The following is a 25788-nucleotide window of genomic DNA, read 5'->3' as shown; positions in this document are numbered from 1 at the left end:
GTGGGGTTCCTAAAATTTTCCCCTTCATTCGATGGGAAGTGGGGGCAGACCGCAAGGAAGGGTCTTTCGAAACCACACTCGGATGGACGATGCTAGAGATGTGGCTCATTGAGAGGAAGAAGGCAGATGAAGGAACGTCGGGTGGTGTAGGTGAGGTGGGAGGTGAGGGAATGTTGGGAGGTGCAGGTGAGGCGGGACGTGAGGGAACGTTGGGAGGTGTAGGTGAGGCAGTAGGAGAGGGAACATCGGGAGGTGCAGGTGAGGCGAGAGTTGCAAATGACACTGGTTATTGGTACGAAGTACTAGAGGTTCCTGCGGACTCCGACGACAACGAAGACTACGTCCCCTCGCCCAAGCAAAAGAAGCGAATGCGAGACTGAATGAATATGTGTGTATGTGACACATTTTTGGTAAACATTATATTTGTCAATGTTTTTAATTTAAAAGTAACCGAATATGTAAATTTTAGTGAGAATGGTTGCTGGGAATGTCTGTCAATACTTGGGAATGGTTTCTGGGAATGCTTGGGAATGTTTCGAAATGTTTCGGGAGATACGTTATAGTTTATATAGTTCTTAAAGGAGAAAATGTGAAATAATAGTGATGTAGAAAAATATGTATGGTAACAAGAACAATACCCGTGTGCTTTTGATGAATCTGGTCGACTGTTATGCGTGTTTGCCACTTTATGTTTTTTCTTTTTCTTTTTATCTTGCACTGTATTTCTTTCAAATCCGGCTCTTGCAACGAGATGAGAATTTATGTTTTATACATGGATTGCGTAGTTTCCCCCTTTTTAATGTGTTGTTTCGAATTTGAAATTTAAATTTGTATTGTTTGTCCATTGAATCTGCAAAAGTAATTCATTTAAGCCTGATTTGATTGTTTTTCGCTAGAATTTGGTGGCCTTACACGGTTTTTGCTGTCGTTGCTGGTGGGAGTTGGCGTGAAGAGACGTGAAGGAGACGGGACAGGTTGTACACAGGCGATGAAGTGTTGGGTACTGTGCCAGGGGAAGGAGGTGTCACGACGCAGACGTGGACCCAAACCAGCCAAAATGAGCTGCGTGAGGGGTCACGGTTGGGTCCACGCGTGCCGTGTTGGCCATATTAATGTTTATGTTATGCTTGTTTCATTGGCGGCTGAGGCCACATAACATAAACTTGTTCATGTTTAAAAGTTTTACAATCACATATTTTTTTGGTTAGAGGGGCCACCCTTTGGCATTGTGGCACGTGAAAGTGCCCACGTTGACATGTGTATATTTCGTAAGACTATGTTTTAATACTTCTAAATGTTATGCAATGTTTTATGTTTTTTTGGTAATAAATACATGTATGACCCAAAAGATATTATGTTTAAGTTGAATATTTATACGATTTTTTATGTTTTTGATGTCCGATTAGAGAGTAGGGCGATCATTTGTTGGGCCCAGGGTGCGCATGTTCTATATCACCTTCGGACCCCATGATCATTTGCCTTTGATTTCAATAAACCGTGGTTTTTTTCCTTCGATTTCGATAAACCAAGGTTTCACTTTATAACTAGGGTTAAATTCTTATGGCGAGCTTCATGTGGCTTGGCTTGGGCTGAAAGAAACCATTAGGATTAGGGTTTATATCCCACTTGTTCAAACTCAGTGTATATCAAGCAGCAAATCCAAAACCAGGGAACTGGTTAGAGGATGAAATAGAGAACAGCATTGGATGAATACTCATGTGTAGATTTCGATCCTCTAAGATTTGTAGATGGCATAACAATCCTTTCGCTTATTCAAGCTTGAGAAAACCGTTTAAATCTTCTTCATTTTTATCTGTCAGATTTGGTTCCCAGGTTTCTCTTATCGGGTAGGTTATCTTTTTTTACAGTTTTCTTTGATGTGGATTTGTTGTTCTTCCGTTTCCTTCTTATTTATCAATGCCCACATCTGTATCGATCACTTTTGGTATTTTGATTTATCAAATCGGGCTTGTACTCAAATGTAGGGTTTTTTTATGTTTGATTTGGTAAGGACTTGTTTTCTTTCAAAATTTCTTAATGTTTTCTTCCTTCCTTAAAGGTGCATCAGTTCAGAATGGTAGAACTTACATTTCTTGCAGGCCATGAAGTTTGGAAAAATAACAACTTTAGGTTCAAATTTGGTCAAGCGACTTTGACAGACTTGGTCCCCCAGTTAGTGGCAGTTTAATCGAAAGATAGACTTCTAGTTTATATGTATGCTCTTTCATAATCTGTTATGCAAAATCAGAGGTCCCAATATCTATATAATCCAGTTATTTGCATTTGAAAAGAAAACATCTTTTAATACTGCCAGGCGTCAGAACTGCTTTTAACAGTTTCAAGGATAATTCATGAAATCGTATAATACCATCTTGTTAACCGAGATCAACTAGTAATGCAGATGGTTTTATGATTAAAAGTTTTGTGGAAATAAGTAAGAATTGATTAGATGCATTAGTTTGGCTTTGAGGTTTAAATGATCTGTAGTGGTGGTAAACTCAAGCAAGCTAGGTCTCACTGCTAGTCATCATATACATATTTTTAATGATGGATGAACTTCACAGTCTAAGAAAAACCGATAACAAGAACTCAAGGAAATTGAGAACAAATAAACACCCCAAGGTGAAGACATAGATATATCTCGGAGAACTCGAATTCCAGGCGAAAACCTCAGCATCATCAATGGGGATTACAATCTTAGGCCTCTTGGGTACGCAGTCAGCATGAAATCAACTTATTTCTGTCCCTAGGATCTCCAAAGCAGCTCTCCTATGCACTCTGCTCCATTCTTTTTTCAATGAGAGTGTTTGTAAACTACTAATTCAAACTAGTATTGAAACGATTCAACCCAAATCCTTCTCTGTTGCTTCCATGGGCATTTACAAATGTTATATAGGTTGGAACAGTCATGCCAGGGATACCAAAGGTCATTAGAAACTGAAACCAACAAGAATTGGAAGTGTTCTTGGTAGTTTTTTGCTATTTCTTCCCTCGATGAAACTGCCCTAGCGAATTCAAAGCTGCTGCTTTTCAATAGTCAAAAAACCGTTGCCTGTCTGAAACTGGCTGTTCTGCACAAAAGCACAGAATACCCATTTGTTTCCTAATTTTCGACAAATAAAAAACAACCTGTGCGTTATTTTTTATTTGTATAACTGTCTTTTTTCTCTTTACCACTTTCAAAAACTATTCTCCAATTTGAAGCATTCACTATGCAACCACAAAGCAAAAAACTGCAATATCTTAGAAAAGCTTGAGATACTAAATGCAATTTTACTTTAATTTTTTTAACAAATTTGAAATCACTTTTAAAAACATAAAATCTTCAAACGACTGTTTACCAACATTCAATGTAGGAATCCTTTTTCACTGAAGAGCTTAATGTCAGACATCAGAACTGCTTTTGACAATGTCAAGAACGATATATGAAATCATATAACACCGTCTTGTTCACTGAGATCAACTAGTAATGCAGATGGTTTTATGATTAAAAGTTTTGCCAGAAATAAGAACTGATAAGATGCATTATATTGGCTTTGAGGTGTAAATAGTTTATAGTGGTGGTAAACTCAAGCAAGCTAGGCCTCACTGCCAGTCATCGTATACATATTCTTAATGATGGATGAACTGTACAGTCTAATAAAAATCAATAACAAGAACTTAAGGAAGTTGAGAACAAATAAACACTACAAGGTGAAGACAGACAGATATATCTTGGAGAACCCTAATTCCAGGAGAAAACCTCAGCAATTGTTGAGGAAAAACACTTACTTTCCATCATCGTCAACGGGGATTATAATCTTAGGCCTCTCGGGTGCACAGCTGGCATGAAATCAACTTATTTCAGTCCCTAATATTGTAATGTCCCCTTTTGTAAATGCCCTAGTTTTTGTTCTAAAATAACAATTCCAAGCAAAACAAGGAATGAAAGAGTTAGAGATATCATTTACTAATTTAAATTGTTGGACAAGATAGATCCTGGTTGAGACCTTGCAATCATGTTAGATAATCATTGAATGCATAATCCATAAAATATATCTTTCCTACTAGGGTTAGGAACATTATCTTAATCATATGATTACCTTATTCATTAATGGACTCCAACCATAAAAGGGTTAGGATAAAGAGGCATGATAGGCTGCCTGAAACGATCCTCTACCCTAGGCCCAAGAGCAGATATACCATCCCTCTTGGCCTCATGTGGCCTTTCGTCATCCATATGAGGGGGTGTACCTAGTAAGGAATCCTATAGCAGTTCTCCCTCTTCTTGCCACCCTTATTTTTCTTCCTATTATTGGGACTCCTTAACCCAATAGTCAACCATGGTAGAGGTTTGAGGGGAAACTACAATAGGATGCTCTGAGTATCCTTCCCTTCTAAGCCCAAGGGCGGGGCACACCTTGCACTCCCTTGGCCTCATGGGACTATTAGTCATCCACCATGAGGTGGTGTGCTTAGAAGAGGACCTCATAACAGGTCCCCCTTGTATTCCCTCACTATCTCTATCATGGTTGTTTACAACATTTAAACAAATATATGAGGAATCCACATTATTGTCTATATTCTATATATAAGAGATTATATAATAATATAATATCATTAGGTTGCATACATATCATTCATATGTGAGTAATTATACATAGAATTACATGAGGCTGCATACCACAAGAGTTGCTATTTCTGCTATATGGATTGAACCTTAGATTCGATCAAAGTGTGTGCTTGAGATGCTTGATTCTGATCTGTCTTTCTCAGATTAATTCACCTGATCCCTTCTCCCCATCATGGTCTTCACCATTTAATATCTTAATGTTTCTATGAGGAGAGACCTCTCTTGGTTGTGCTGCTCTTTAGGCAATGGGCATGACTCTTCAATCACTGCCCTTTGCTTATTAACTTAATCACATGTTAGTAATTGATTGCTGTTGTTTCCTTAATGTCGATCATTGCTCTTTCTAAGATAGAATTGCTGTCTAATTACTGTAGAAGTTGCTGCTTAATGAAGGTTAAAATCGCAGCTTTATAAAGAATAAGATCTCTGCTTAATGAATAATGAGAATACTTCTTCTTATTGCCTTTGCTGCTCTTTAGTCGTTACAACAAATCGCTGCCTTAATAAATATTAATTCATTGTTCCTTAACTGACACAATGATGAAGTCTCTCAATAAAGTCTTTGACCAAGGTTGTATAGTGGTTGCTGTGTTAATCATCTTATGCATCGATGCAGGGTTAGTTTATTTGATAGGGTGGGCTCAGTCTTAGAATCACAGAAAAATGTGAAGTTTTAAATAAGACAATTTTCTCAGTTTATTTATTTATTTTTTGGGGGCATGACAGTCCGCCCTTTTTGGGATTTGCTTGTCCTCAAGCAAAGTTAGTTTTCATTGGTCCTTTTGATACCATGTGGATTCAAATCAACCCTTAGAGTTTAAGGTGCAATTAGCGTCTGCTGCGCAACTCTGATATTACTCTAGTTGCAATATTGAAACAACGGAATATAGAGTTGTCAAGGCTCTTAAGTTTCTCTTATGCATCATTTTGCAACTGTAAAGAGATAATTTAGGTTGTTCAATGTTGGCACAATATTGTAGATATCTCTTAACGTCAAGGCTAGAACTTATATATATACATACATATACATACACACACACACACACACACACACACACATATATATACATTCTATAAGGCATAGTCAGCATGATCATCTCACAATTAAGGTCATAGATGTGTGTCATGCTTCTAATCCTCATCTTTATATATATAGATATATACACACACACACACACACACACACATATATATATGAGGATTAGAAGCATGACACATCTATGACCTTAATTGTGAGATGATCATGCTGACTATGCCTTATAGAATGTAGAAGAATGTAGACCTTTAGGAATTAGCTCACCAAATCTCATTGTTTGTATGGTAGTCGTACCCTAACACAATTGTTCAAGAGAGAGTAAAATGTTATAACATTTGTAAAGAAGCTTGATATCGTGACAGATGGCTATGTTCAGTAATGCTTTGTACAAATTTTGAATATGATTTTAATGATGTTTAATGACGTGTGATCAGCAGTTTGTGAAATGATAAGTACTGTTAAGAGAATAGAAGAGCTTTTGGTAAAAAGAGTTACTAAGTGTCACTTATGACCATGGGAGTGATTTTGAGGAAACCCCAAACAATGGTTTTATTCCATCATTACATACTGTTCATGAGAGGAATACAAATATGTCTAAATTTCTTGCTTTATAAGTTGTTGGATGAATATGTCTACGTCAATAGTTAAGACAATTGGTGAGATAAATTTCTCAATACGTATAGAGGTTGTATTAATTAAAGAATGTGAAAAATGTTTGATCTTGATTAAATAGGTCCAAATGATGATGTGTACTTAACTTGACGCCATTAATTAGAGTATGTATCTTGAACCCTTAACATTGGAAAGTGATTAGCCAATGAGAAATTTCAGTTGGTAGTGTGAATATGACTGTCATTGTAGTTACCGCATAGAAGTGAGTAATGAATAAGATTTCAATTTCTTAACACAAATTATGGAAATTTGGCATCACCCCTCTTTGCCATACATTTTGTATGCATATAGATTGTTATGGTTGGATATTGACGTATTGGTAAATTTAGGTGGTAGATTGAGATTGAATGTATCACAAATATATTGAATGTATCACAAATTTATGGCTAACATGTTTCCTTTCTCCTTTTATGACAATCTATAGGCAAACTTACTATGCTCATTAAGTTCTTATGCTGATATAGTTATACATATACATATAGTACTTGAAAAACTAGTTTTGAAAAGATGTATGACAGTATTATAGTATAAGAATTACATTTCAAATGAGACTATAGGAAATTTGAAATACTAAATCTAAATACCAAGATTTCTAAGTTGTGTTGTTATATGGAGCCTAATCAGACTCGGAGGTTAGATTTTTACTACTTCTATCGGCGCGGTTTCCCCCTGTATTTTTCAACGGGGGTTTGGGGGCAACGTCCCCAAGTTGGGGTCAAGGGGCAGCGCCCTTTGCACGTTCCTTGTCGCGATACAGGGCGGGGTCGAGGGGTAGCGCCCCACGAGGCCAAAAATACTTTTATTATTTTCTACAGGCGTCGGGTGTTATTTTTCTATTGGTCCACGTCCAATTAGGGTTACCCCTTAACCCCCCCAAAACTTTAAAAAGTCACTTTTTAAATTTTTTTTAATTTTAAACATTGCATATACGTGGGGGCAACAAGAGATGTCTGGGCGTCTCCCCGTCCCTTAAGAGACGTTTGCATGTGTCTCGAAGGATGGGGAGACGCCCAGACATCTCTCAAGGAGATGTGGAGGCGTCTCCTTGGGAGACGTGGAGACGTCTCCGGCGGCGCTTGGGTGGCGGTGGCGGGGGATGTGGTCCCGGAGACGTCCCCGTCTCGGAGAAGCGGCCAAAAAGGGGGGGACGCGTCCCCGTGGCTGCACGTCTCTCAAAGGACGGGGAGACGCCCAGACATCTCTCAAGGAGACGTGGAGGCGTCTCCTTGGGAGACGCGGAGACGTCTCCCCGTCTCCGAGGACGCTTGGGTGGTGGTGGCGGGATGGCGGGGGACGTCGCATCCCCGTCCCGGAGACGTCCCCATCTCGGAGACGCGGCCAAAAAGGGGGGGGACACGTCCCCGCGGAACACTGTTTTGCTATGTTATTTGAATATTAGCATAGTGGTGTATTTTGAATTTAACTACTGCTGCATATATGTATATATTTTTTAGTTTTATATGTTTTTGTACTAACGAACCCAAAACCCCAATTTTTTTTTTGCCATACCCACAAACCCGAATCTCGAACCCGGACCCGAACCCAGACTTGAGCCCGAACCAGAACCGGCAACTTAGCATATAAGGCAAGTGGCAATACACATGAATGCACGTAAGGCATGAAACACCTATGCAAAGCATGAATCATACATATGAATATATGCAAGGCATGAATTGTGAAGTATACAAAGGAATACATGTAAGGCATAAATCATGCACATAAATACACTTATGACCAAGGCATACATGAGAGAGGTATTCAGGGAGTAGACATGCTGAAAATGCATCAGTCATGAAGCATACATGAGAAAAGTATTCATGGAGTAGACATGCTGAAAACACAGCAGTCATGAAGCATACATGAGAAAGGTATTCATGGAGTAGACATGCTGAAAATACATCAGTCATGAAGCAACACATAAATACACATAAGATATAAACCACATATGCTGGAAACATGCCAGACATGAAGCAAACACAAGGTATACATGAGGAAAATGCACATATAAAACTCCCATGGAGTAAGCATGCTCAAAACATATTAGGCACGAAGCAGTTGAAGGCACACTCCTAAAAATGCAATGCTGGCCTAATTGATTCTATTTTTGATTTATTTAATAAGAGGACTGAATAATTAATCCTAATTGAGTGGCGTTTAAAGTAGGTTTGTCTTGCAGGCTGGCATGATTAAGGCTTTGGTATCATTTGTAATGTCCCCTTTTGTAAGTGCCCTAGTTTTTGCTCTAAAATCACAATTCCAAACAAAGCAAGAAATGAAATAGAGTTAGAGATCTTGGTTGAGACTTTGCAATCATGTTAGTTAATCATTGAAATCATAATCCATAAAATAGATATTTCCTACTAGGGTTAGGGACATCATCTTAATCGTATGATATACCTAATTCATTAATGGAGTCTAACCATAAAAGGGTTAGGATAAGGAAGCATGATAGGGTGCCCAATGCGATCCTCTACCCTAGGCCCAAGAGCGGATATACCATCCTGTTGGTGTGTTTTTTAGGCACATGTGAACACAAAATAAAATACCCAAAAGTATCTTATCCTCTCTTGATCAAAGTCTCTCAAATGCTGAAGATTCACATAAGGATCACTTGAGACAACTCCAAGGTTCCTTATATGTCGGGTCACGACGTGTGGATAAGCTCAATGGTTTGATGTGATTATGTTGGAATCACAAGGGAACTTACGTTGTACATGAATGCTTGAATTGCTGGAACTTAGATTCTAACTACTTGCTAGGAGAATAATAAAAAAAAGAGAGCAAAAGAGAAGGGTTTAGGAAGACTACGCTACTCCTAGGAATGTAAGAGAAGAGTGAATAATTTTATGGAATCCTATTGGGCAAGGTCTTACCATCAAACCAAACAATTTGACACAAGCTCAGTGCAATCTTCTAAGGTGCAATTCAAAGATGTTCAAATCATTATCGTCAAACATTGATTACCATTCAAGTTAATGCATAAACAATGGACGTATAACAATTGAAGTTGATCTCATATAATTCTAGTTGACCACGCAAATCACACTTACAATCAGCAAGATGCTAGTGGTATGGACTAAATTGATTCCACACAAATGCACTCAACAATTTTCTCCATTCAATCTAATCAACATGAAAGTAAATGAGAAGTAGAAATCATGGGACTTGTTAAAATAACACATTTCACCATAACTTCAATGAAAAGAGTATCTCCATTTACAAGTCTTAACAACAATTCCTCCTCCTCCTAATCTAACTTCTAACTATTACTAGTTCTCTACTACTGACTATTTTCTATTCACTATTAACCTTTACAAATGAAGAGCTTGAGCTTTATATAGAGAGCTCACTTTACAATGAATGGCTTGGATTGATCCACAATCAACCACCAAGATTACAAGATAGAAAACCCTAATTAGGGTTTGTTAAGACAACTCCCTCTGGCCAATGAGAAAATTACATTTAGGTTCAATGTTGAATGTGAACCAATAGAAAATGGGGGTAGGTGCATTGGAGTTTGTACCCTCATGGATGAATCGGGTTCATTGAATCAAGACATGCTGATGTAGGACCTCCTTTGATTGGTGGAGTAGTGACTGGGCTGCCACCTCAATCTGCACTTGTAGATCTCATATCTCATCACAAGCAATATCCCTTGATACTCAACTTAAGTCACTTGCTCAATGTGGTGATGTTGGAGGCGTGTTTGCAAATTGTATCATGTTGTTTGAGCTAATCTTCTAACTTTGATTAACTCTTCTGGAACAATCACCAGATGTATTGGCAATGATTCTTGGATTTCCAGAGGAAATTCAAGATTGTAAAATATTCTTTCCTCGTGCAATTTATTCTTCCTTCAAGTTACAAGGTCTTGACTTCCTGATATTGGGATGATGTCCTGAAGGTTTTTGAACTTGTCTTAATCAACAAAACTTCTTCATGTCACCACGGTGCTATGAAACCTTTGAATGTATTATGCCCCTCTTGTTGTCATGCTTGCCTTATGTTGCATCCCATTTTGATGTAATTTTGAATATGCTTCCTCACTCTTCGCTTTGATTCTCCAATCAGACCTAGAAAAGAAAACATTTTGCATCATATTGATGAAATAACAAAATTGATTGAATCGATACACCCCCTATCATGCTAAAAGAAGAATTTCAGACCTTTTGAGTGCCAATGGAAGAGGTTTGCTCTTGCAAGGGAGCAATGGAAGTAATTTTTGCTCCTAGAAGGGAGCAATGGAATAGGAATTCGCTCCAAGGTGATGGCAATGGAAATCGCTCCAACATGAAGGCAAAGGAAGTGACATTCGCTTCAAATGATGAGCAATGGAAGTCAAATCAAACTCAACAGCCGAATTTTCATCCTCTCTCTCCACTCCATCAACTCATCCCTTGATTTTTTCCTCATGTGCAAAAGTCATTAAATCAGCTTCACCAGATGTCTTGGAGATTACTTCACTCCTAGGATGGGGCAATAGAAGTCAAATTCGTTCCTAAGGAGGAGCAATGGAAGCAAATTTCGCTTTTGGAGAAGAGCAAAGGAAGTCACTCAAATTCACCCTTAGCTTGGTCTTATGAACTCATGTCTTGGTATTTTGCCCTCTATGCATGTGAATGTGTCAAATTAACCTCAAGGGAGGCTTTAGAATCAACTTCGCTCCTAACCAAGAGCAAAGGAAGGGAAATTCACTCCTAATGAGGAGTAATGGAAGTGTTTTTCGCTCCTAAACCAGGGCAATGGAAGTAACCTCAAATTCATCTTCTAGCTTGGTTTCATCAACTCATGCCTTAGGTTTTTTAGTTTCCAATCACAAAAGGTCATCAAACACCTTCAACGAATGCTTTGGAGATGACTTCGCTCATATGAATGAGCAAAGGAAGCAAATTTCGCTCATATGAATGAGCAAAGGAAGCAAATTTCGCTCCTAAAGGGTAGCAATGGAAGTCAATTTTGCTCCTGGAGAGGAGCAAAGGAAGTCACTTCAAATTTGCCATCCTTCCCTTTGTCAAAATTATGATGCATCAACCTATTTCCTTGATCAAAATGATGTCGAAGGTACTTAAACTTGCTCCTTACCCTCAAATATGCATAAGAAGTTCAAATCGCTCCAAGATGAGGGCAATGGAAGAGGATTTCGCTCTTGAGAGGGAGCAAAGGAAGTAGATTTCACTCCTGAGGAGGAGCAATGGAAATGATCTCGTACTTAGCCCAAATTCAAGGTTGTTGATCGAAGATTGCATTCACTGCTCAAACTAGACATCACATGGTGATCAAATGGGGTTTTAGATGTTATAAGAGGCCTGGAGAGGGATTTCGCTCCTGAGAAGGAGCAAAGGAAACAAAATTCGCTCCAAGAATGGAGCAAAGGAAATTTTTGCATACTTAGCCAAATTCTGCCCTTGTAACATACCTCTCACTGAAATATGATCAGATCACCCTGATGACGAAGGAAATACTTGCATAGTTGACGAGGCTTGAACTCCACCATCAAACTCTTGTTTATGCCATGCAACCACTCCACCTTGATGGCCAAGGAAAAATTCTCTCCAATGTCTAGGCAATGGAAGTGAATTTCGCTCCAATTTAGGAGCAAAGGAAATGACTCAAAGAAAATCGCTCCTAAACATGACCAATAGAAATTTGCTCTTGTGGAGAGGTAAAGGAAGTGCATTTCGCTCCTAGGAGGGAGCAAAGGCAATTTTCATGTACTTAGTCAAATTTTATTCAACTGACCTTCCTTACCCACTATGCTCAAATTGACATCAATCGACCTCTTCCAACCTAAGGAGGGAGAAATAACTCTACCATTGCCTAGCCACCTGAGAAAGTGCACTTCTTCAAACGAAAGGCTAATAGCAAAAGACCTTACTATTACCAACAGTTAAGCTATAAGACAACTAACCTAGAAAGTGAAAAATTGGGGGTCCCCATTTGCAATGGGGCGATGTGTGAATACGTCACAACACATCCCTCTTGGCCTCATGTGGTCTTTTGACATCCACATGAGGGAGTGTACATAGTGAGGAATCCTATAGCAGTTCTCCCTCTTCTCGCCACCCTTACTCTCCTTCCTATGATTGGGTTTTTAACCCAATAGTCAACCATGGTAGAGGTTTGAGGGGAAATTACAAGGGTGGCCGGAGTATCCTTCCCTTCTAAGCCCAAGGGCACGGCACACCTTGCACCTCCTTGGCCTCATGGGACTATCAGTCATCCACCATGAAGTGGTGTGCTTAGAAGAGGACCTCATAACAGTCCCCCTTGTATTCCCTCACTATCACTATCATTGTTTGCAACATTTAAACAAATATACGAGGAATCCACATTATTGTCTATATTCTATATAAGAGATTATATAAACAATATAATATCATTAGGTTGCATACATATCATTCATATGTGAGTAATTATACATCATGCCGCATACCACAAGAGTTACTATTTAATAATTTATGCTATATTAGTTGAACCTTATATTCAATTGAAGTGTGAGCTTGAGATGCTTGTTCCCAATCTGTCTTTCTTAGATTAATTCACTTGATCACCGATTCTCTTTCTGATACTTTCTTTTTGTTTTCTCCTTGATCCCTTCTTTCTCCCCATCGTGGTCTTCTCCATTTAATTTCTTAATGTTTCTATGAGGAGATACGTCTCTTGGTTGTGCTGCTCTTTAGGCACTAGGCACGCCTCTTCAATCGCTGCCCTTTGTTTATTAACTTAATCGCATGTTAGTAATTGATTGCTGTTGTTTCCTTAATATTAATCATTGCTCCTTCTAAGATAGAATCACTGTCTAATCACTATAGGGGTCGCTGCTTGATTAAGATTCAAAGTGCAGCTTTATAAAGAATAAGATCGCTGCATCTTAATGAATAATGAGATTACTTCTTCTAATTGCCTTTGCTGCTCTTTAATTGTTACAACAAATCGCTGCATTAATGAACATTAATTCAATGCTCCTTAACTGACACATTGATAAAGTCTCTCCTTAATAAAGTCTTTGACCAAGGTTGTATAGTGGTCACTGTGTTAATCATCTTATGCATTGATGTAGGGTTAGTTTATTTGATAGGGTGGGCTCAGTCTTATAATCACAGAAAATTGTGAAGTCTTAAATAAGACAATTTTCTCAATTTATTTCTCTATTTTCAGGGGCATGACAATGATCTCCAAAGCAGCTCTCATATGCACTCTGCTCCATTCTTTTGTCCATGACAGTGTTTGTTAACTACGAATTCGAACTAGTATTTGAACAATTCAACTCAAATCCTTCTCTGTTGCCTCTATGAACATTTTCAAATGTTATATAGGCTGCAATAGTCACACTAGCTACCAAAACTCATCAGACTTTGAAACCAAGAAGAATTGGAAGTATTTTTGGTAGTCTTTTGCTAGATTCTTCCCTCAATGAAACTGCCCTAGCAAATTCAAAATGCTGCTTTTCAATAGTCAAAATCTGCTGCCTGTCTGTAACTGGCAGTTCTGCACAGAAGCACAAAATACCCATTTGTTTCCAATTTTCCAACTTCTGATGCGTGAAACTAGCTTCACATGTCATCTGAGTTCTGTTCCACTTCTCCAATAAAGTCAACTGATATTTTCTGATCATATATGGCTTATCAAATTGTGCTTACTTGATTAGGATATTGTTCAGTTTTGAAATAATTCCTTAAGATTTATTTGTATCAACGTAATGTTTGAGATTTATTTGTTTGATTATGTTGCAGATATCTCTGTAATTGTGTCTAATTTCATTGTATTCTGACCAGCTTGAAAGAAAAAATCATTCATTGTCTGCTTTTTAAGTTTACACAATTGTTCATACAATGTTGTGTTTGTGTGTGCATTAGGAGAATGAATAGCACAATAGCAACAGCAACAGCCCAGGAGGGCACTAGGAGCTTTGCCCGCAGAGATCAGCTGCTGAAAATTCAGAGGGATGTGCAGAGGAGATGGGAAGAAGGTGAGGTGTTCAAAGCAGATGCAGGCCCTGAACCCCCTGCAGAAGGTGAGAAATATTTTGGCAACTTCCCTTACCCTTATATGAATGGTGCCCTTCATTTAGGTCATGCATTTTCCCTCTCCAAGTTGGAGTTTGCTTCAGCATACCATAGATTGAGGGGCAGGAATGTTCTCTTCCCCTTTGGTTTTCACTGCACTGGGATGCCCATCAAGGCATGTGCTGATAAGCTGGATAATGAGATTAAGCAGTTTGGAAATCCTCCAGTGTTTCCTGCTGACAAAGATGATGAAGAAGTAGAAAACCAATCACCAACCGAACAACAACTCAATGGTGGGGGAGAGCAATTTAAGAGCAAAAGGTCCAAAGCTGCTGCGAAGAAAGGGTCTGCAAAGTACCAGTGGCAAATAATGCAGAGTTTGGGATTGGAAGACAGAGAGATAGCTCAGTTTAGGGATCCTTATCATTGGCTCACCTACTTCCCTCCCATGGCAAAAGAAGATCTGAAAATGTTTGGACTTGGAGTTGATTGGAGACGCTCCTTTATCACCACCGACATGAATCCATTTTATGATTCCTTTGTGCGATGGCAAATGAGGATTCTGAAAGATATGGGAAAAATTGTAAAGGACATGCGGTATACCATCTATTCTCCTTTAGATGGACAGCCTTGTGCAGATCACGACAGGGCCTCAGGTGAAGGCGTACAACCACAAGAATACACCCTTATCAAAATGGAAGTGATTCCACCTTTCACTGAGAAATTGAAGATGTTGGAAGGTAGGAATGTGTTTCTGGCTGCAGCAACATTGAGACCGGAAACAATGTATGGTCAGACAAATGCTTGGGTATTACCTGATGGTAAGTATGGTGCATTTGAAATCAATGACAAAGACGTCTTTATTATCACTCAGAGAGCTGCTCTTAATCTTGCTTATCAGCATATGTCCAAGCTCCCCGAAAAGCCATCGTGCCTGGTTGAGTTGACAGGCCATGATTTAATTGGTCTTCCCTTGAGGTCACCTCTTGCAGGTAATGATGTTGTGTATGCCCTTCCCATGCTAACAATTCTAACAGACAAAGGAACAGGTATAGTAACCAGTGTGCCTAGTGACTCACCTGATGATTACATGGCCCTGTTAGATTTGAAGTCCAAAGCAGCTCTAAGAGCCAAGTTTGGAGTGAAGGATGAATGGGTATTGCCATTTGAAGTTATTCCTATCATTAATATACCAGAATTTGGGGACAAATCAGCTGAAAAGGTGTGCATTGATTTAAAGATCAAAAGTCAGAATGACAAAGATAAACTTGCAGATGCAAAGAAATTGACTTATTTGAAAGGTTTCACTGAGGGAAAAATGCTTGTGGGAGAGTTCAAGGGCATGGAAGTTCAGGTAGCAAAACCTTTAATCAGGAAAAAGCTTTTGGAATCAGGGAAGGCAGTCATGTACAGTGAGCCCGAGAAAAAAGTTATCTCCAGGTCAGGTGATGAATGTGTTGTAGCCCTCACTGACCAATGGTATGTAACATATGGTGAACCTGAGTGGAGAGCAAAGGCTCAAAAGTGTTTGGCGAATATGGAGCTTTATTATGACGAGGCTAGGCATGGATTTGAGCATACACTGGGCTGGCTTAATCAATGGGCCTGTTCTAGATCATTTGGCCTTGGAACCAGAATTCCTTGGGACGAACAATTTCTTGTGGAATCTTTGTCAGACTCCACACTATACATGGCCTATTACACTGTTGCTCACCTTTTGCAAAATGGGGACATATATGGTAAGACTGCCACTACAATAAAAGCAGAGCAGATGACAGATGAAGTTTGGAATTATATATTTTTTGGCGGTCCTTTCACACACTCAGATATTCCTTCTGACTTGCTAAAGCGCATGAAGAAAGAGTTTGAGTACTGGTACCCCTTTGATTTACGAGTTTCTGGCAAGGATTTGATTCAGAACCATCTCACTTTTTGCATTTATAACCATACAGCAATATTGCCAGAGGAGAAATGGCCACGTTCATTTAGGTGTAATGGGCATCTTATGCTCAACTCTGAAAAGATGTCAAAGTCTACAGGCAATTTCAGAACTTTACGTCAAGCAATAGAGGACTTCTCTTCAGATGCTACTCGATTTTCTTTGGCTGATGCAGGTGATGGAATGGATGATGCCAATTTTGTTTTTGAGACTGCTAATGCTGCAATTCTCCGACTTACAAAAGAGATCATATGGATGGAGGAGATTTTGGCTTCAACAGCATCCTTGAGGCAAGGCTCCCCGTCTACTTATGCAGATAGGGTGTTTTCTAATGAAATAAATATTGCCATCGAGCTGACTGAAAAGAACTACAACACAATGATGTTTAGGGAGGCCTTGAAGACTGGTTTCTATGATCTTCAGGCAGCTCGGGATGAGTACAGGTTGTCCTGTGGTTTAGGTGGCATGAATCGAGATTTGCTGTGGCGATTCATGGATGTGCAGACACGGCTAATCACTCCCATATGTCCTCACTATGCAGAACATGTATGGAAAGAAGTTCTAAAGAGGGATGGATTTGCAGTCAGATCAGGGTGGCCAGCTGCAGAGTCACCCGATCTTACCCTTCAGCGTGCTAATAAGTATTTGCAGGACACAATTGTTTCCATGAGGAAGCTTTATCAGAAGCAGATGTCTGGTCCTAAGAAGGCTAAAAAAGATACATCAAACCCTGCGACAGGACCTGAGGAGTTAAAGCCATCAATAGGATTGCTCTATGTTGAAGAGGAATATAAAGATTGGAAGGCCATATGTCTGAGGATTCTCCAGGATAAGTATGATAGAAACAGTCACTCTTTTGCTCCTGACCAGGAAATATTAGCTGCTCTGAAGGAAAGTCCCATTGGAAGACGTTCTGATTTTAAGCAAGTACTTAAACAGTGTATGCCGTTTCTGAAGTTTAAAAAGGATGAGTCTCTTGCTGTTGGGCCTCAAGCACTAGATTTGAGGTTACCTTTTGGTGAGATGCAAGTCCTTCAAGAAAATGTGGAGTTAATCAAGAGACAAATAGGCCTTGAAGAATTGGAGGTATTGACTGCAGCAGATGAAAATGCTAGGCAGAGAGCAGGTCGTCATGTTTCAGTGTTGAATCAGACACCTCCCTCACCAGGAAATCCGATTTCAATCTTTAGGACTGCTTAAAATTTTAAGAAAATTCTCGAAACAAAGTTGGCACATTGTAAACTATCTTTTCATACTCATAGCTTGAGTTGAGTTAGTTCAAATTTTAAGATGCAATCAACTTTTGCTTTCAAAAATTAAATCATATTTTAAACGTTGCTTTCTTTTAATGCAGTTTCAAAGTAAATTTGTAGGGACTGCTCTTGCTCATCACTATCGACCCAAGTGATTATTGATTGCATCTAGCATAATATTCATTTTGTCTTCACTTTTTTCCGTGGTCAGCATTACGTGCATGGACGTGGGATAAGTGGCCCTTAAGGCTTAAGCTGCACCTAATCTTCTATATGTATTTGCTCTATGATCCTACAAATGAATATGCACCATTGACACAACGCAATTTGATGGGCTGACATTCTTCTTGCATGCCCATGTGCTTCTCTGTGTTCGTGCACTTGACTGTTGCATCTTCTTGTGCTTTTTCCCATGTTGCACAGTACAATGTACTTTTGATTAACATTACAAGGATGGTATTTTTTTTTTTGCTTTGTTTTCATCACCGATTATAGGAGCAAATTCTTTACTGGAGAGCGGCATCTATCCTTTAAAATATCCCACATCAACTGTGCAGTTATACTCCATGCTATTGGGATTGTGTGTGCCGTTGATGTGGACTAAGGCTGGATAAGTATTGCTCCAATATTTGGTGCTCCATGTTGGGTTCTACAATGTAAATGGAATTCTTAACTTATCCAATCCAGAAGTTCTCCAACCTGATGGAAATGGGAAAAGTTTGGTTTCTCGTATGGGAGGAACTCTAGAATCATAAATGCTTGTAATGCACCTCAAGATGGATCAAAATGATATAATTGCGATGTAGTTGTCTTTTTGAAACCCAACACTAGTTATTCCACCAGCTTCTAGAACTCCTTGATTTTCCCAACTTACGTAAATTTTCTTTATAATGTAGGCCAACATGAGATGACATGCATTGCATTCATTTCTTGTTTAAGATATTTTTTCGAACAGATCTAATGTTATGACACATGGATAGCAATATGTGTCTATATTCAGAATATAAAATTAAGATCATGATACAAAACCAGTAATAAGTATACAGAAGGAAAACTCCATAGCAAAATCATCATTATAAAAATATCAATTTTGCAATAGTATTTTTTTGACTGGTGGCCGGTACAGGAGTATACTCACTGCACCTAAAAACAATGCATTTTTCACCTGTAAGGTTATATATATATATATTATGGATGTGTAATGCATTTGCAGAATTTTGATCAACTTGGTAAAAAAGCAGTGCATAAGTAGAAAACAAAGGTTAGTCCAAGCTAGAACCCTAGTTAGCCATTTGTTACTTTATGTTAGGGAGAGTAACAAAATTCATTTTGGATATCCTTTATGAAAGGTAAAAAATTAAGTGCAAAAAACTGATGTGTTAAGTTAAAAATTGATATATTGTCGGTTGTCTGTCTACAAGGTAATGAATGGGTTTTGTAGGTCTTAAGTACTTAAGTAGCCTGGTAAAAAGCAAGGTTTTACTAATCAACTTGGTAAGAAAGTGGTGTATAAATAGAAAAGGAAGGTTACTCCAAGTTACAATCCAAGTTAGACATTTGTTACTTAATGTTAGGGAGGAGTAACAAATCTCATTTTGGATTAACCATAACGAAAAATTGATGTCTTCTAAGTTGTTTGTTTACAAGTTAATGAATGGGTTTACTAATCAACTTGATAAGAAAGTGGTGTATAAGTAGAAAAGGAAGGTTACTCCAAGCTACAATCCAAGTTAGACATTTGTTACTTAATGTTAGGGAGGAGGAACAAATCTCATTTTGGATAACCATTATGAAAAATTGACGTCTTGTAAGTTGTTTGTATACAAGTTAATGAACGGGTTTTGTAGTTCTCAATTATTGGAGCAGCCTGGTAAAAATTAAGGTATTAATAATATTGTACATTGCACGAATGTTGTATAAACACATTTTTATTGGCGAAGAAAAATAAGTGTATTGTATAACTCAAAACTGAAGGTTAGGAAAATTAGAACTCTATTTAACTTTGGGTACCTTGTGTTAATAAGGAGGCTCAAAACCCACTATGGATCCCATTATGAAAGCAAGCAAATGAATCTTGTAAGGTGTTTACCAAACAAGTTAATTACGGGTCTTTGTAGTCAAATTCAATCTTATGTACACGAGCCACACATTGATGTTTTTTAGAGGTCTACGGATATATAAAATATAAAAGATACATTTCTTAATTATAGTAAAGTTTCATTTTTAGATGTGTTGGAAGTTTTGTATCAAGATTACGTGATTTGATGATATTGTAAATATTCGATTTGTGGGTTCTAAAGAAAGAGGATGGATACTATGCATGTTTTTGTTGTGCAAAAAGTAAAAATGATTCCCATGGTTTATTGAACTTAGACATGGTGTAGAATCTTTGTCAATTTGCAAAGATGCCAATTGCAATGGAAGAATCAATACAAAAGGTTGTATAGTTGATTATGCTAAGGTTTGACTAAATACAAAATGTTCATGAGAACTAAGAAGAGAAAACATCGGAATTTTGTTGGGAAACAAATTTGTTGCTTTAAGATTATAGAAAAAATATGACTTGCCCAAGGAACTTGTGACAAAAATGCCTATAACAATTGTGGAGAGAGTGTTATTCAATTAACAATCTTCTATGTTTTAAGAGTTGCAACTCCCTAGTATGATATAATTAGGGTTTTTTCAAGGGTATGTTTTTAACTAGAAAGTAGGAAAGATGGTTAAACTAAAACAAAAAATAAGAAAGAAAACTAAAAGCACAAAAATGAAAGAGGGATAAATACATAAATTTATTCCTTGAAAAAGTTTATCGAAGTACAAAGAATGTAACTAGGGTTTATAAACGAAATGTAATCTAACATTAGAAAGATATATCCGCATAGGGTTTCATGACATGCAAATAAGATAATAACCTATTTATTTCATCTTAAGTGCATGAAGTAAACACACATGTATAAGAAGGAATTACTTGTATTATTCACAATAAAAAACACTAGCAAGACTGGTTGAAATTTGGACATCCAAACAAGTGCCACTTTCTTAAACATAAATGTAGTTCTCAATTTCATCTTCTATTTCTTGGTTAGTGATTTTTTATTTTTCATTTCTTTCCATTTTTTAAAGCAACTATCATATATACATCCATATTTCTCTTCATCATATGTTTGGTTTGAAAAATCAACTTGAGAAGAAACATAATATAAAGCTACAACATCTGATACAGACATATAAAAGACTAGAAGATTCAAAAAGAGGATTCTCTTTAAACTTGATTATTTTACAAGACCCATATTACATATGTCAAAATGAGGATGCTTGTTAGTTTTATTTCATACTTTTTTGTCCTCGAATCGTTCTCCAATTTTGGCTCAGCTCCATTTTCCTCAATTAGTTCATTACCGATCTCAAAAGTGAACACTTCTTGTTCAAGAGGAGATAAAGGCATAAATGTAGCATCTTTTACACTTTCTTGTTTACATTTCACATTGTCAAAAAGCTGTCCACAATCAATGATGATGATGGATTTTCAAATAAGAATATAAAGTGTCATAATCTTCTTCATCATTGGAACTATTAGAATCATCCTCATTTTTCTCATATTGAAGGTTATATACTTCAATTCCTTTCTCAACACTCTTGAATCATTTGTCTTATTTCTTGAAAAGTTATTTTGATCCAAAATAGTGAAGTTGAAACATTTAGTTGAAAAAAATAAAAGATTTCTTTTTCAACTGCACACGATGAAAATCTAAAAATTGATGATTTTGTTCTTGCATTACAAATTCCTTTCTAGGCTTCTTGTTTAGAATATATTTCTTAAATTGTTTTTCTTTTCTAACCTAGACAATATGAAATCACCATTAATTTCAATAGCTTCTTGTTGTGCAAGTTTAAGATGACATACCTTCTTTTGCTTCAAAGGGATTTTGACTCCAAGATGCAATTTAGAGATGAAAACACAACTAGTTTTGCTTTACTTGACTCATTGGAATTAGGAATTCACTTCAAAGACTTGTTCAGTCATTCCACAAAGTCTCTCATTTTTTTTATCTCTTCTAAATTTGGAAAAATTGGGACAATAATACACCAATACTAACTATTGATTTAAACCTTTCAAGAAATTTAGTTTCCAAACTATCCTAGTTTGTGATGCATCTATCCTCTAGATGTTGAAACTAATTTGCTACAAGCCTAATGATAGCTTCAATGAACAATCCAATAAATATGTTTTTTCTCTTTGACAACCAAGATTCTAGAAGCCATCGTGAATGCTTGAATGTGTTCTTGTGCATCTTGAGCTCTTTCTACAACAAGCTTTCGGAAGTGCTTTCTAGAACCTAAGAGTAAGGTTGTTTATTGATTTAATGATAGGGGTCTGTTGGTAAACAAATTTGTCACTGTGAATTCTCCTTCAAAATTGACCTTGTTCGCCCGCAGAGCAGTGACAACCGTTCCAACAGTTGGAGAGATTGTGGTGAAGCCACAATCTTCCTTTGTGTTTTAGAGGGGCAACTCCCTCGTATGATGGGGGTTTTTGGGATTTTTGTGTACTTTTTACCTGAAAGAACAAAAAGGAGACAAAACTAAAGAAAAGTGAATAATAGAAGCCCCAATGGCAGACATACAAACACCAAATAGAATTTCACAAATGATGACAGATACAAAGGGGTTTAAGCACAAAACAAGTTTTAACTTTCAATGATGATGAAAGAAGGGTGACATATCTAAACATACGAAGAGATGGGTAAGTTTAGCACATCCAAACGAAGATACCAAAGCTTGATTGTGTTCCATTACATCAATTGCATGAATTATAAGCATTCCAATATATGACAAATGATTTTCACATAGACAAAAGATATCACCAATTTGATGCACGAAAAATCAGTAATAATAACTCAAGAAGCACATCTAGAACATACGAGCTAAATGCATCCTTTATTATTTCTATGAAATTATACAATCTCAAGAACTCTTCTATACAAAGTGTAAACACAAAAGTCATCAAACTATTTCTCTAAGAATTTTTCCATAGTCTCCCCCTTGTAAAAAGTCCTCCCTTTTACAATGCCAAAGCCTTGTATTTATAAGCTTGAGAGAATAACTAACTTGATAACAAACTCATAACCACTTTGAATAACCATCTTAGGTAACTACTTTGTGTAACTACTTAGGATAACTACCTTTTAGAAGCAAGTTAGAATTTACCTAACTTTTACAAAATTGAAGTCCAAGTTCTAACATGTGTTACAATAAGTGACATAAATGACTTTTACAAAGAGGTAAGTAAAAACTTGTAACTTTTGAAAGGAGCAAGTCACCATCTTTGTTGGGGTAGTTTCCATTTGCACCTGCTTCATGTCTCTAATACCTTAGAAAGTATTTTTGACCGTGAATCATTGTCTGTCTTTGCTTTTACATTCTTATATGAACTTTCTCTTTCTTATGTTCTTCAGTGGATGATCATAGCCTATTCCAAGACTTCTATTGTCTGCGTAAGCTGTTGGCAAACGAGTGTGGAATTTGGCTTTATACCCGCAAGTGCATTTCCTGAAACTTTTCAAAGCCTTTTCAACAAATTCAATTTTTTGCATATCGTACAATCTCATTTCATTTCGTTCCTTGGGATGACATCTCGTTGAAGAATTCTATCAAACAAATAAGCCCGCTTGGTCTCTTTGCATGCATGTCAACCAGTGTATTTCCGATTATAATATGTGTTGCAAGACTTTCATTTCTCCATGTTCACAGAGGGGAGGATTGACAAGGGTTTTTGGCTTTGGCTTTATGCCTTCCAATGGCATTTGCTTGTATATTTATAAAAAAATTTCAAGAAATCCATCTTGTGCACGTACTGTGACTTCATCTATAAGTGAAGTACAAATCGACACCCAAACTAGCTATTACTCTTCCTTGCATGCATAGACCGAGTTGATTCTTTTGCACATATGCTATCGACAAGTATATATTACGTGGGCTTAACTGTGAGCAAAGGTAGCACAATTTTTCAGAAACCTGCGAAATGAATATTGGGCACTCCTTTACTCTTCATCGATGCCATACATGTCTCCCTACATCTTATTTCATCTTCGATATTCATTGCAACTGGAGTTGTAAAAACATATAAGCCTATGATATGCATGGTCTATCGGCATGCTTGACAAGCAAACAAATTACTTCGAATGAGCTTTAAGAGGTAGTTATAAAAACTGTCTTTGTATCACGATACTCCTATCCTGGACCACATGCCGAGTCATGTATGCCAGCTGGATGCTATCTTTCTAACTAATGTGCATTGGCTTCTTTACTCATTTCGCCAACCTACCGATATAGTCGATAATCTTGAATGATGACAACTACTTTATGTCTTCAACTTCTCTGAGAACTGAAACAATCTTATCATTGATGCAATTTCGAAAAATGAAACTTGGCAAACATGCCACATGGAAGTATATTGCCGATAATGACTTTGTCACCACCCACTTACCTCACTTCGTGGCATTTTCAAATTGTGTAAGTTTGTTTTTAAAACTGTCTGACTTGGCCATCACTATACCTATCAACATATCGAAGTTGTTTTGAAATTATACCGGTGACTTGTGAGTGTTGGGCAAAACACCAATGTATTGACTTGAAACTCATTATTTTTCTTGTTGACATTTTGAACAACTTAATAAGCTTATCCAAATAGCCGATAAACCAACTCTTTTATGGTGAGAACATATTGGTGTTTCAATAACTTTGCAAACTTAGGTAAATAGCTAATGATGGTGCAAATAGAATCAACTTTCCAGCTTACCACAAATACTTATCGACCCCTTCATCCTTCACTTTAACTTTTCAATGTATTCTTCTATAGCCGGAGGCTTCCACATAGAGAGTTTCATGTATGCTTGCTAGTTGATTAAATTGGCTTCTTTTATTCTTTGTTCAACTCAGCAATAGACCGATTGGAGTTAATCTTCTCTTGCTACTTTGCCCATGTATAGACTTGACTCTGCAAGCACTTGGAGTGGAACGTTATCTTGAACAAGATGGATATTCATCACCTCGATGTCTATCAAAGTAAAAGCTTTTATTTTTGGCAATTCTTTATATCAGCATCATTCCATTCTAGAATGACAGGAAACTAAGCATTTTAGGATGATAGAAAACCTTCCAAACCAACAATTATTGCACACATGATACCAATATTTTAAAATTTGTTGAATTAAAAAATAGGGGCTATCAGCTGGCTTTGGCTGGGGACAAGGACTGCAAGGGATGTAGGATGAATCCAAAATCTTTGTGAAGAATCAGTGCCTTAAGCATTGGGCAATAGAGTCACAAAAAGATAGGAGACAACAAAAGGGACTAACTGGAGGGACCAAACACAAACCAAAAATGAGATGAACACAACCAAAAATTCTAACTAAATATGTACATGGTAGGCAAGGCCTACTTCAAATTTATCTAGGCTTGTCATACAAAACCATTCATGGGCTGAGAGAAATAGCCACCTCTGCAAAAAAGTGACGTGCATACATGTGACCCCTGTAAACTGCTTAGGCTGAGTAGGTTGGCATGTATAAGATGAGAAATATCTCTAACCAACGAATCAAACAACCATATCTCATCATAAATCTTTGGACTCTCTTGAATCAAATTGGTACCACCTTGAACATTGTTGGCAACCTTTGGAATATTTTCAAGCATACCAATATCCTCTGTCTGAAGATCCTTTTGATAGTTTGGATTGGAAGAAATCGAGCCATGAATTGGACAACCTTCATATAGTTTATGATGTGAAGAAACTTGAGTAGGTACAAACATTAAATCATGTTGTTGAATATCAACTTGAGAATCATCTCTAGAAATGCACTCATCCACAAATAAAGGACTGAAGTAGACACCTTGGCCACACAGGGAGTCATTGTCAAAACCTTTCAAGCACCAACTTGGGATACAATCATCATGAGAGTTAACTTTAGTGAATTCCTTCGTTAGATCATCCACTACCTCATTCCTTGCTTCACTATTGGCACAATTCCCAAAATTATTCTCTAATATAGGGTTGTCTTTTTGATCTAAAATTCAAATAGAGGATTACTTTGAGCCTTGAATGCTCCATAAGGCATAGATTGTACTTCCAACAAGGTTGATACATCTGCATAGCTTTCACTTTCAACTTGCTCAACAACATCCATAAAGCCTTCTATATTCTCTCGACTCACTAATTCTTCTATATGAAACTCTTCATGAAATCTGAATCGTACTCGGATTGCATGTAT

At 37.5% G+C, this 25788-nt stretch overlaps 1 protein-coding gene across 1 annotated transcript; it reads left to right on the top strand.

Annotated features, from left to right (window-relative positions):
* The first annotated feature begins 1477 nt into the window (after positions 1 to 1477).
* LOC131068232 (leucine--tRNA ligase, cytoplasmic) lies at positions 1478 to 17614 on the top strand. The gene is made up of 2 exons (XM_058003422.1): positions 1478 to 1847; positions 14177 to 17614. The coding sequence occupies exons 1-2, from the start codon at positions 1717 to 1719 to the stop codon at positions 17463 to 17465; spliced, it is 3420 nt and encodes a 1139-aa protein (XP_057859405.1). The 5' UTR covers positions 1478 to 1716; the 3' UTR covers positions 17466 to 17614.
* Positions 17615 to 25788: the final 8174 nt, after the last annotated feature.

Source organism: Cryptomeria japonica, chromosome 11, assembly GCF_030272615.1.
Source record: "Cryptomeria japonica chromosome 11, Sugi_1.0, whole genome shotgun sequence".
NCBI classification, from domain to species: Eukaryota; Viridiplantae; Streptophyta; class Pinopsida; order Cupressales; family Cupressaceae; genus Cryptomeria; species Cryptomeria japonica.
Note: the sequence above shows the minus strand (reverse complement) of the source record. Positions and strands in the feature narration are given on the sequence as shown.